The 11,021-nt window shown below is 44.7% G+C and overlaps 1 protein-coding gene across 1 annotated transcript in view; it reads left to right on the top strand.

Annotated features, from left to right (window-relative positions):
- Nucleotides 1-4,766: 4,766 nt before the first annotated feature.
- Nucleotides 4,767-11,021, top strand: part of STK35 (serine/threonine kinase 35) — a 42,993-nt gene continuing 36,738 nt past the window's right edge. The window contains exons 1-2 of the mRNA XM_011369351.2: nt 4,767-5,273; nt 5,863-6,463. Coding sequence (XP_011367653.1) covers nt 4,971-5,273; nt 5,863-6,463 — 904 coding nt within the window. The 5' untranslated portion in view covers nt 4,767-4,970. The remainder of the gene's footprint in view (nt 5,274-5,862; nt 6,464-11,021) is intronic.

Consider the following 11,021-nt stretch of genomic DNA (forward strand, 5'->3'; position numbering starts at 1 on the left):
CGGCAATACCAACAACAGCACTGCCTGGGGCCTTGTTAGATATTCGAATTATCAAGTCTTACTAAAGATTTATTGATTAGCCGGCAATCTGGGCTGTAACCAGCCCTCCAGGTGATGCTGATGTGCACTCAACCTTGAGAACATTGCTATGATGGTTAGGATCTCGGATACCAAAACAAGGCTGCCGAATTTCAAATCCCAGCTATTCCACTTGTCTGTGGTTTAACAGTTTCCAAGGCTCAATCTTGCCATTCATAAAATGGGGACAAACCTCACTGCTCCTACAGTTGTCGTGAGCTACATGGTGTTAGGCAGCATGACGAGCTCCAGTTTTTCTTAGAGATGGCCCTTGAGGTACCCACATCAAGTTTCTGTCCTTCAGCACCTTGACAGCCCTCTGAAGTTCCCCTTCTATACCCCTGTGTCAGTTTCTCTTCTTTTAACCCTCAGCTCCCTCTGCTAAAACTCTCAGCTCCCTCTGCTAAAACTACCATTTCATGTGATTCTCTTTCAGAGCCCCATGCCACCTCCAGCCCCCAATTCTCCCTCCCCATTCCCAATGACATTTCACTTAGCCCTAGAGCAATCTCAGCTTCCAACCTCCCACAGTCCTCCACTCCACCCAACCTTTCCCTCCCAGGCTAGATCTCCCTGCTTCCCCCAAGGCTGGTTCTCACCTCCTGCAGTACAAGACATGGGAAAGGAGTATCACCATTCTACCTTTTCACTCTTTGACAATTCTTAGGATAACATCCTACCCGAGAGTCAGTTCTTTCCAGCAGGATCGCTTGCCATAGTCCTTGAAATACTGCAAATGCTTAACAAATCCAAAGTCCTCACCGTGGCCCACAAGTCTCTGCCTCATGCCCACTCCACATCCCACATCTCTTATCTCTCTCTCTCTTTTCATTTCCCATAACTTTTCCCCATTTCCTTCACTCCAGCCACATTGGCCTCCTCATATGTTCTCATCTCAAGGCCTTCACACTTGCTCTTCCCTCTGACATGGAATGCTCTTCCAGTAGATCTGCATTTGGCTGATTCTTTTACTTCGGTCAGGTCTCTGCTCAAAGGTCACCTCCTTAGAGAAGTTTTCCCAAATCATCCATTCTAAAATAACACCTGCCTCCTCCCTTGCTATCCCTTTACCCGCTTTATTGATCCTCTGTAGGATCAATGTTATTCGGAATCAATAATTCCATTATGTCTTATTTTCTATGTCAGCCCCTCAAAGGCAGAGACCTAAAATCTCACTGCTGCCTTTCCCTTTTCCCTCTATTTCTTCTGTCACTAAATATTGAGTCTCAACCATGTGTCTGCCACTCTCTGAGGCTCCAGGGATATGGAGGTAGGCAAGTTTGTTGTAAATGTTTACAAAAATGCTTATCTCGGGAGGGCTGAGTGAAGTAAGGTGGTGTGAAAAGCCTGGGGTCTCAGTTCAAATCCCAGCTGGGCAGCCTCCTCTCTCAGTCTCTCTACCTGTAACATGGGGCTAACGACAGTCACTACCTCACGGGATCGACGTGGGAATTCTTTGTTAATTCCTATGCCTGCTAGATAGAAAACTTTAACAAAAGGGCTATTAGTCATAATAAAAAGAAAAGGTTGCTGCTGTAACTGAAGAAAAACGAAAATAAAAAAAATTGGCCAAGCCGTCAACAATTTTGTAAGTGTCTGGTCCTTCTCACATCATGCAAAAGGATTTATACTCCTTGTGGTTCTCTTAGACTTTCAAATCCAATTTCTCTTAAAATTCAGGTCAAGAAACTAACCAGAAGGGAGACTCCACTGGCCTTGCTCAACCTATGGGACCAGTGATTGCAGGAATGGGGCCAGCCCTGCCTGAGCACAATGCTGCCTTCAATCCTTCAAAGCTCTAAGTAAAGATACGGGTGTTCCTGGTGGCAGGGTTTTGTTTTTTCATCTTTCAAATCAATTTTATTGCAGTATAATTTACATAAAATATAATTTCATCACCCAGAAAATTCCCTTGTGTCTCTTAGTAGTCAATTCTTAGCCCAAAGACAACCACTGGTATAACACCCCCATGGATCAGTGTTCCTTGACTTTATACTAACTGAATCATATAGTTTATTCCCCGTTTCTCCCATTTTTTTACAGCTTTATTGATGTAAACCTGTAAAATTAATGTACATAAACTACCTATTTAAAATACGCAATCTAAAATGTTTTTAACGTATCCCCCACCTCGAAACTGTCAGCACAAGATAATTTCAAGGTGATAAACATATCCATCACCCTGAAAAGTTTCCTCTATACTTTTGTATTCCATTTCTCTTTCCCTTCCCAACTATTGATGTGCTTTCTGTCATTATAAACTAGTTTGCATTTTCAAGAATTGTCTATAGAATCATATAGCATGTACACTTTTGTGCCTGACTTCTTTCACTCAGCATAATTATTTTGATTCATCCATGTTGTTGTGTCAATACTTCGTTCCTTTTTTGTCCCTCTAAGCAGTATTTTATGGCATAGGAATACCACAATCTTGTTATCCATTCATTCACGGATGAACATTGAAGTGTTTCCACTTTGGGGACGCTTATGGGAAAAAGCCACTATAAACATTCTTATGTAAGTGTATTCCTGAATGTAAGTTTTCATTTCTCTTGAGTTAATGCTTTATAAATGTATACTTAACTTTTATTTTAAAAAAAGAAACTGCTAAACTTTTTTCCCCAAAGTGGTTGGGGAAAAAAGTTTTACATTCTCACCAATTGGCTGAAGTTTAATAACAATCTTGTTCCTGTCTCACATCTTCTGTACTTGTTCCCTCTGCCTGAACTGCCTTTCCACTAGTTTTATTATGGGTAGCGTCAGGTCTCAGTCCAATGTCATATTCCAAAGAGGCTGTTTATAGACTGAATTGTGTCTCTCCCTCAACCCTACCCTCCCCCCAAATTTGCATGTTGAATTCACAAGCCCCAGCACCTTAAAATGTAACGTATTTGGAGGCAAGGTCTTTAAAGAAGAGATTAAGTTACAACGAGTCCAGTAATATGGGGCCCCAGTCCAGTATAACTTGTGTCCCTTACAAGAGAATAAGACACTTAAACTGAGGAAAGAGCTTATGAGGACACAGACAGCAAGCAGGCTATCTGTAAGCCAGGAGAGAGGTGTCAGAAGAAACCAAACCTACCAGCACTTCAATCTTGGACTTCTAGCCCTAGAAATATGAGAAAATAAATTTCTTTTAAGCTATCCAGTCTGTGGTATTTTATTATGGCAGCCCTACCAGACTAATACAGAGGCCTTTCAATCACCAAATTGCAACCATTACAATGATAATTGATTCAGGCAAGAATCATCAATGAATGCTATCATCAGTAAGAGTCTGGCGAAGAATGGGATAGTCTCTAAATATCTTCCCACAATATACTTAACAGTTACAAAGGGAAAAATAGTTAACTTTTTTGCAGAGTACCTTGGTACATACCACCTTAATCAAATGATTAAAGTTAACATCACCAATATTAGGACAAACCAATGTCATGTGCCTCTCAACAAGATACACTGAGGACACAAACTTTTTCTTTGGTTTTCCTGACAAAAAGGCATAACCTGAATCTGAGAAAATATCAGACAAATCCAAATTTAGGGACATCTACGAAGTTAACTCACCAGTACTCTTCAAAAATGTCAAGGTTGTGAAAGATAAAGAAGGGCTGAGTAACTAACTGCCTTTCCAGATTAAAAGAAACTGAAGAGACAAGACAACTAAATGCAACAGGTTATCCTGAGTTGGATCCTTGGGAATAGCTATAAAGGACAGTGTTAGGACAATTAGTAAAAATTGAAGATGTATTAAAGGAATCCTGTCATTGTTAAAATTACTGATTTTGATAATTGTATTGAGATTATGCAAGAGAATGTCCTTGTTCTTAGGAAATACACACAGAAGTATATGGTGATAAAGGGACATGTCTGAAACTTCCTCTAAAATGATTTAAGAAAAAACAAAACACATGTTTTATATACATACATATACACAGCAAAGAATATGATAATGAAAATATAGCAAAATATAACAATTCGTTTTTCTGGTTGAAAAGCATATGAGAATTCTTCATTCTTGCAATTTACATGAAATTTTGAAGTTTTACATGTAAAAAAAGTTACATGTAAAAAAAGTGGCCTGTCCCCAATCTCATGACACTCTTTAGCTCATTCTTTTTCTCTATCACACTTATTGTCAAAAGTTATCGTGTATTTATTTAATAATACCTAACATTTATCGTGTGCAAAGCCCTCTCCTGTTCTAAGTTATACAATTAACCTGTTATACAATCAACCATCCTACAGACACAAGAAACTTGCCCAAGGTGATGGACATGACTGGTCTCCATCCCGTGGTACAGAACCTCAACTAAGGTAAGTGACTATCTTGTTTACTGCTCTTTCCCCCAGCGACTTAAAGGGTGCCTAGCACATTATCGGAATGCAATACATATCTGTAGATTGAGTTAACAAATATCGGGCATCTACTAAGCATTGAGGTACAGAGCAGTTAAAATATTCGAAAACCCATGCAACCCTAGGAGTTTAGGCCCAGTCGACACATTTTGCAGAAGAGGAAAATGAGGATCCTGTTGGAGCAATGATAAACCCAAGATCAAGGGGCTAATTGGAGGCAGGCTGTGGATTCCAACCCAGTCAGCGCGGTTCCCAGGAACGAGCTATGAATCAATCAAATCGACCAATCTGATCAACCAATTAGTATTTATTAGGCGTCTACTGCATGCAGTTCCTAATCACGCAGCACTGGCGAGGTCAGAAGGTTGCGGTGCGCAAGCGGCTGCGAAGATCTGGAGGCCGCAGCGGATCGCGGGAATTTGGCGCCTACTTTTTGTAGGTTGAGTGTTCTCGCCTGTGATTGGGCCCCGGCTGCGGCTGCTCGGTCGACCTTGGCAAGACCCGAGCGGCTCAGCACTCGACCGGCCTCCCGGGGAATGGGCCACCAGGAGCCCCCGCTGGCCCGAGTGCCTGCGGGAGGTGCGGCTTATATAAAGAAGTTATGTAAAGGGATCAGCTGGCGCGAACACGTGGAGAGCCGCGGGAGCCTGGACGCTCGGTTCTCCCCCACGCGCGGCGCTGCTCCTACCCGTGCAGCAGCAGACTCTAGCGCGCACCCGTTGCTGGCCACTGCTCGCGCCACTCGGTACCGAAGGCTGCCCTGGCCGGGAGTGGACCATCCCCAGCCGGAGGCTCCAGGGGGGAAACGGGCCGCCCGGAAGTGGAGAGGCGCCGGCCAGGTAAGAACGCAGTCTGCAGAGTAAAAGTAAGTGCCGAGGCTGGAGCTACCCTGGTCGCCTCGGGCCTTTGGGAAATAATACTGGGCCCTGGATTTGCTGCGCTCCGGGACGCCTAACTTTCAAGCGCACCCCCTCTACCCGCCGCCCTCGGGGACTTGGGTCATTCCGCTGGGCTCTGCTCGAGCTTAATTCAATGGACTGTTTACACCCCGGAGAACACAAGGCGGAACGTGGGGAGGGGGAAACTCATGAGGGGGGCTGCAGGAAAAAAGATTTCCATAGTCAGAATTGCTTCTTAAGGAGATTTTAATAAATCGTGAAGACCATTGGTCCTTGTATTTCCTATTCCTACACGATGAATTAACAGAAATGGGGGGAAATTGCTTTTCTTTCCGGTTCCCCCTCTGAGTCACTGCCAATGGTTTCGTCTTTCCCGCTTTCCCCTCCCCTCCCTGATTCTATGAGCAGCCGGGCTTCCGTCTTAAAGGGGCCGCGGCGGCCGGAGGAGGAGGAGGTGGGACGCTCTGCGGCCTGCGCTCCTTTCCTCCCCGCCTCGGCCTGGTCGTTTAACCGATTCTTTCACCCGTAGGTCACAATCCAAGCTCCCGCTCCTCCTCGTCCCGGGGCCGGACGGAGGGATGAGGCAGGGGGGGCCCGGGCAGCGCCGTTGCTGCTCCCCCCGCCGCCCGCAGCCATGGAAACGGGGAAAGAGGACGGCGCCCGCAGAGGTACACAAAGCCCGGAGCGGAAAAGGCGAAGCCCAGTGCCGCGGGCGCCCAGCGCGAAGCTGAGGCCGGCGGCAGCGGCCCAGGCCATGGATCCGGTGGCGGCCGAGGCCCCGGGCGAGGCCTACTTGGCGCGGCGGCGGCCGGAGGGCGGCAGTGGGTCCGCGCGGCCACGCTACAGCCTGTTGGCAGAGATCGGGCGCGGCAGCTACGGCGTGGTTTATGAGGCAGTGGCCGGGCGCAGCGGGGCCAGGGTGGCGGTCAAGAAGATCCGCTGCGACGCCCCGGAAAATGTGGAGCTGGCGCTGGCCGAATTCTGGGCCCTGACCAGCCTCAAGCGGCGCCACCAGAACGTGGTGCAGTTTGAGGAGTGCGTCCTGCAGCGCAACGGGCTAGCTCAGCGTATGAGCCACGGTAACAAGAGCTCGCAGCTTTACCTGCGCCTGGTGGAGACCTCGCTTAAAGGTAGGAGCCCTGCGAGCCATCCCTCCTGGGCAGGGCCTGGACCCAGTGATGTGGACGCCTTGGTTCAAACTGACCTCGGGACTCCTAGGCCCTAGTCCTGTCACCCTGGGCCCAGACACACCCTCCTTTTCAGGGCCCAGCTATTTGGGCCTACTTCTCAACTCAGGACCTTGGCGCAAACGTTAGCTGGTATTTTCATAACGAGCGCTTATTAAGTGCTAATCATTGTCTTAATAAGTGCTCAATATGTGTGAGCCATTATTATGAAACGTCTAGTACGGTCAGCGAGTGGAGGGGGTTGGGTTCAGAGTTGGTGGAAGAGCTGCTGAAAGCCCCCTCACTCTCTAGGGCCTCTTCTCTTTCCCTCCCAAAGCAAACAAAAAGAAAAAACCGTACTAGATCCCACACCCCTTCTCTGTCTGGTTACAAATATCCTGACCCCCCAGCTCCACCTCCTAAACTCATGCTTCCTAGTCTTCCTTTTGCTTTGAGACCCCCAGTCATTCATCCCAAGGCAGTCAAACAAACTTGGTTTTCTGGCTAAGTCCTCTGGGGCCTGCACAATAATAACCCCACAGGTGGGCCCAGAGCTGTCACATAACAACATCTAACAACTTTTTAGTCCTTTTTACATTCTTAATCTTTTTTTTAATCCTCTGAGGCTGGCTTGGGAGTGGTTTTATTTATAGGGAGATGGGATTCAGTGAGGCAAGAGGCCTTTATAGTCTTTGGGAGGGCTAATCGAAGTTTCAGGGTTTTCACTACAGTTAAGGAGTGTGTTCATCCTGAGTACTCAGTACTCATATCTTGTTCGTACTACAGGTAGCCAAGGATTTGTTCAGAGGAGAGGGCCACTGGGCTTGAAGAGCCTGAGGAGACTTTCTCAGGGGAGAGGTTACTAATCTGAGTCCCAACTATGTCCTAGATGTCTTACAGAAGTGACTTTAGGTAATACTAAGAGTAAATCCTCTTTCTATAATCTAAGGATTAGCTATGAACAAATGTAAGTTAATGAAGGTTAATCAGCTTATAAGGGGAGTCACATTGTACTCCTGGTTTCTTTACAATTTTTTAATAAATTAAATGATGTGAACGTAGATCTGTCTTGATTCAAGGACTAGATCCTTTCCAATGGGTGATTTTGCCCTCCTTACCCTAGCATGAATTAGAGGTGACTGAATGGGTCGGATTTGGGGTGGTGTTGGATAGAGCATTGGAGCTTTTGCCTGACTTTAAAATCCAATGACCCCATCCCAGGAGAACTCCCTGACCCATTTCAAGTCATTGTTTGACAGTGGGGTGAAGGACATGATCAATATCCCATAGAGTTCTTTTTCAAAATAGGCTTCCACTTTTTATGCCCATCCCTGCCTCATCCATCCTGAAAAGCCCACCTTCCCCCCAGGGCAGCTATATTTGATTTGAAAAGACTTTCCAGTAGATTCTTTTAGTTCACCTGTATTTTACAAGCTCTTAATTCTTAGACTGTCTTCTCCACTACAGTTAACGCATGTTGTGGACTTCAGTATTACATGACTGACTGCCTTGGGATGTGGGAATTTACTTCGCCAAATGATCCTCTTCTACCCTCAGTGCATTGATGCCAGTCTTGAAACTTCAGCCTGAATTTGAAGTCTTTGCTTCATCTCCCTACATATAAATACAGTTGACCCTTGAATAATGCAGGGGTTAGGGGTGCCAACCCTCCCTTGCCCACATATATGTCCAGAAGTCTTACCGATAACAGTCAATTAACACATATTTTGTGTGTTATACATATTATATATACTGTATGCTTATACAGTAAGCTAGAGAAAGTGTTAAAATCATAAGAAAAAATACATTTACAGTATTTATTGAAAACATTTACGGTATTTATTGGAAAAAATATAAATGGACCCACGCAGTTCAAACCCTTGTTCAAGGGTCAACTGTACTGTTCAAACTTCCCTCACCTATAGAATTGATCACGACTCCACAGTAAACAGTGGCAGCATAGCATCGTGGTTAATATAATGGGCTTTGAGGTTAGACTTACTTGCAGCCATGACCTATCTAAACTGACTGCATGAGACCGACAAATTGCTTCAAACCTGTGCGAAGCATTCCTTTACCCCCAAGATAAGGATACCTTTGTCACAGGGTTGCTGTGCAGCCTGGGATGTCAGTAAGTACTCCAGATAAGGAAGAATTCACTGCCTCAGTAAGTTCAGGCTGTATTTCGAATCTTCTGCCATCATCCCATTTGAAATTCAGAGTTTTTATTCAAGTTTCCCAAGCTTGTTTTATCATGGAACACATTCTATTTCCTGTGTTGTCAGGAACACCAAGTTGACAGAAACACTGGTATTTTTTTCTTCCCTTTGTGAACTAAAACAGGCCTAAAGAAATATATTTTGCTTTATGTCCCTTTTAGTAGTTTGGAGTCTTAAGTATTTGAGTATTACGAGTCAAGTAAAGTTGGGCTCAGAGATAGAGCATTAAAGACTAAAGCTATTGCCTGGGCTTATGAAACTGACGTTGAAATTTACATGTCAAGCGTTACTTTAGAAAGCAGTAAATAGGCATTAGATGGGTTTTTTTGCTCCTTAATGTTAACCTGGAGAACAAAGACCCAAATTACTCCATTTTCCTGGCAGTTTAGCAATCCTAATCTGCCCTCGGGCACTGGGTTTACAGCATACTGATATCATGCAGAAATGTAACAGCTGGAAGGAATCTGGTTCAGCTTTATTATTAAATAGAAAGTCCTTTACCATCACCTTTTCCCAGTCTTCTGCAACTTAGAATACTTTTGAAACACCAAAAAACGTTGATTTGCCTTTAAATCTCAATTGATCCAAATCCACGTGCAGGCATACTTCGAAGATATTGCTGGTTCGGTTCCAGATACCACAATAAAGCTAGTTGTAATCTTTGTGCTGGTGGAGAGTATTGCCTTCAGTTGGTTAAAAAGAAAAAAAGCAACACCTGTGAAGCACAATAAAGCAAAATGCAATAAAACGAGGTATGCCTGTACTTTTACTGAATCCCTACAGTGTTATTTGCAGGGAGGGAAAAAAACACTCTTTGCCCCAAAGGAACTTAATTTGAAAAGTTTGAGGACTTGTAGAAGACTTAAATGCTAATCAAAGTCCCAGGAGGAAAAGGCAAGTTGGCTCATTAACAAGGGCTTTTTACAGAGTGTTGTACAGAATTAAGAGGAATAAGAATCAAAAGTTGGCAGAGAAGGTGGGCTTATAAGAAGGGAGCCTAGGAACGTGTGGATAAGTAATCTTGACTTATCTTTGAACATAGACCAAACAAGTCCTACCTAGAGCATTATGTAGAAAACAGAAGCTTCAGAGAGTCTACAGCAGTCTTAGATGTCTGATCTGGCCTTCTGTTTCACAGGGAAGGAAACTGAAGCCCAGAAAAGGGACAGGACTTGCCCCAAAGGAGTTAATGGTAGCATTCAAACCAGCCCCTGGGGCTTTTTAAAACCAGATTAGCAATCCTGTAAATTATTTGGTTGATGGGTTGGTGTCTATTTAACTTTTGAATACTTTTCACAAAAAGTTAAGACATCTATAATTTTTATCTCCTTGTTTCCATTGCTCAAGGACCTTGTCCTGAATGCAGCTAGAACTAAGTTTAGGATTACTGCCACTTAGAAGAAGACAGCAAACAAGCCAGAATTCATTGTCAAACTCAAGAAATTCTAGTGCTTTCTCTAAAGCACAGACTGAGCCTAAGGACAAAAAAAAAATATACTGCAGGACAAACTCTTAAGGCTCATGAAACCAAATAGAAATTTGGAAAAGCTGGGAGCCCAGCTTATCTCAACTTGTTAAGACACTAGCTCTACTTCAGCAATTATTTGACGTTTGCTGTACCTAAGGTACCTATAGGTAACTTGACATAGATGGGAACCTTGGCCCGTGGGGGTGGTCTTGTCTATGCACCAATGTTCAGTGGTGACTGAGCCAGGCACTGTATTAGAAAAGGCTACACAGTTTCCTGCATGAAGCATGCAGAAGACATGCCCAGGTGAGCACAGTATAAGGTCACAGGTGAGTGGTAGGTAGAGGTTCTCTCTGGGAGTGTGAGAGGCATGGGGAAGTAGAATTTAGTAAAATGAGGGGAGAATAGTGTGGGGAAGGAGACCAGGGTCTTAGCAGTGGATTGGTTGTTGGCCTGAAGACCCCCTCCCACCCCCTACTCTCTCCAGCCTGTTGAGTGCCTAGGGAAACCTTAGGCTCAGCACCTGGCCACCACTGCCCAAGGCCTCTAAAAAGCAACTGAATTCTCTGCTATAGCTGGAGGCCTCAGAGTTTAGAAATCCCCTGGGTAAAGGCAGATTGCTGAATGGTGATCTTTGGGTACCATGACAGTGACATAGACGAAAGGTGGCATTGGGGCCCTGGAAATTAATGGGATACAGTAGAACACTGGTATTGACTTGGAGTCAGGAGGTCTTAGTCCCAGTTTCACTCTGTTACTAAATTAAAACTTACTGATTGTGATGTGCCAGGTCTGTTCTAAAGGCTTTATTTATACCTGTTAACTGATTCAGCTC

Source organism: Pteropus vampyrus, unplaced genomic scaffold (assembly GCF_000151845.1).
Source record: "Pteropus vampyrus isolate Shadow unplaced genomic scaffold, Pvam_2.0 Scaffold7, whole genome shotgun sequence".
NCBI classification, from domain to species: Eukaryota; Metazoa; Chordata; class Mammalia; order Chiroptera; family Pteropodidae; genus Pteropus; species Pteropus vampyrus.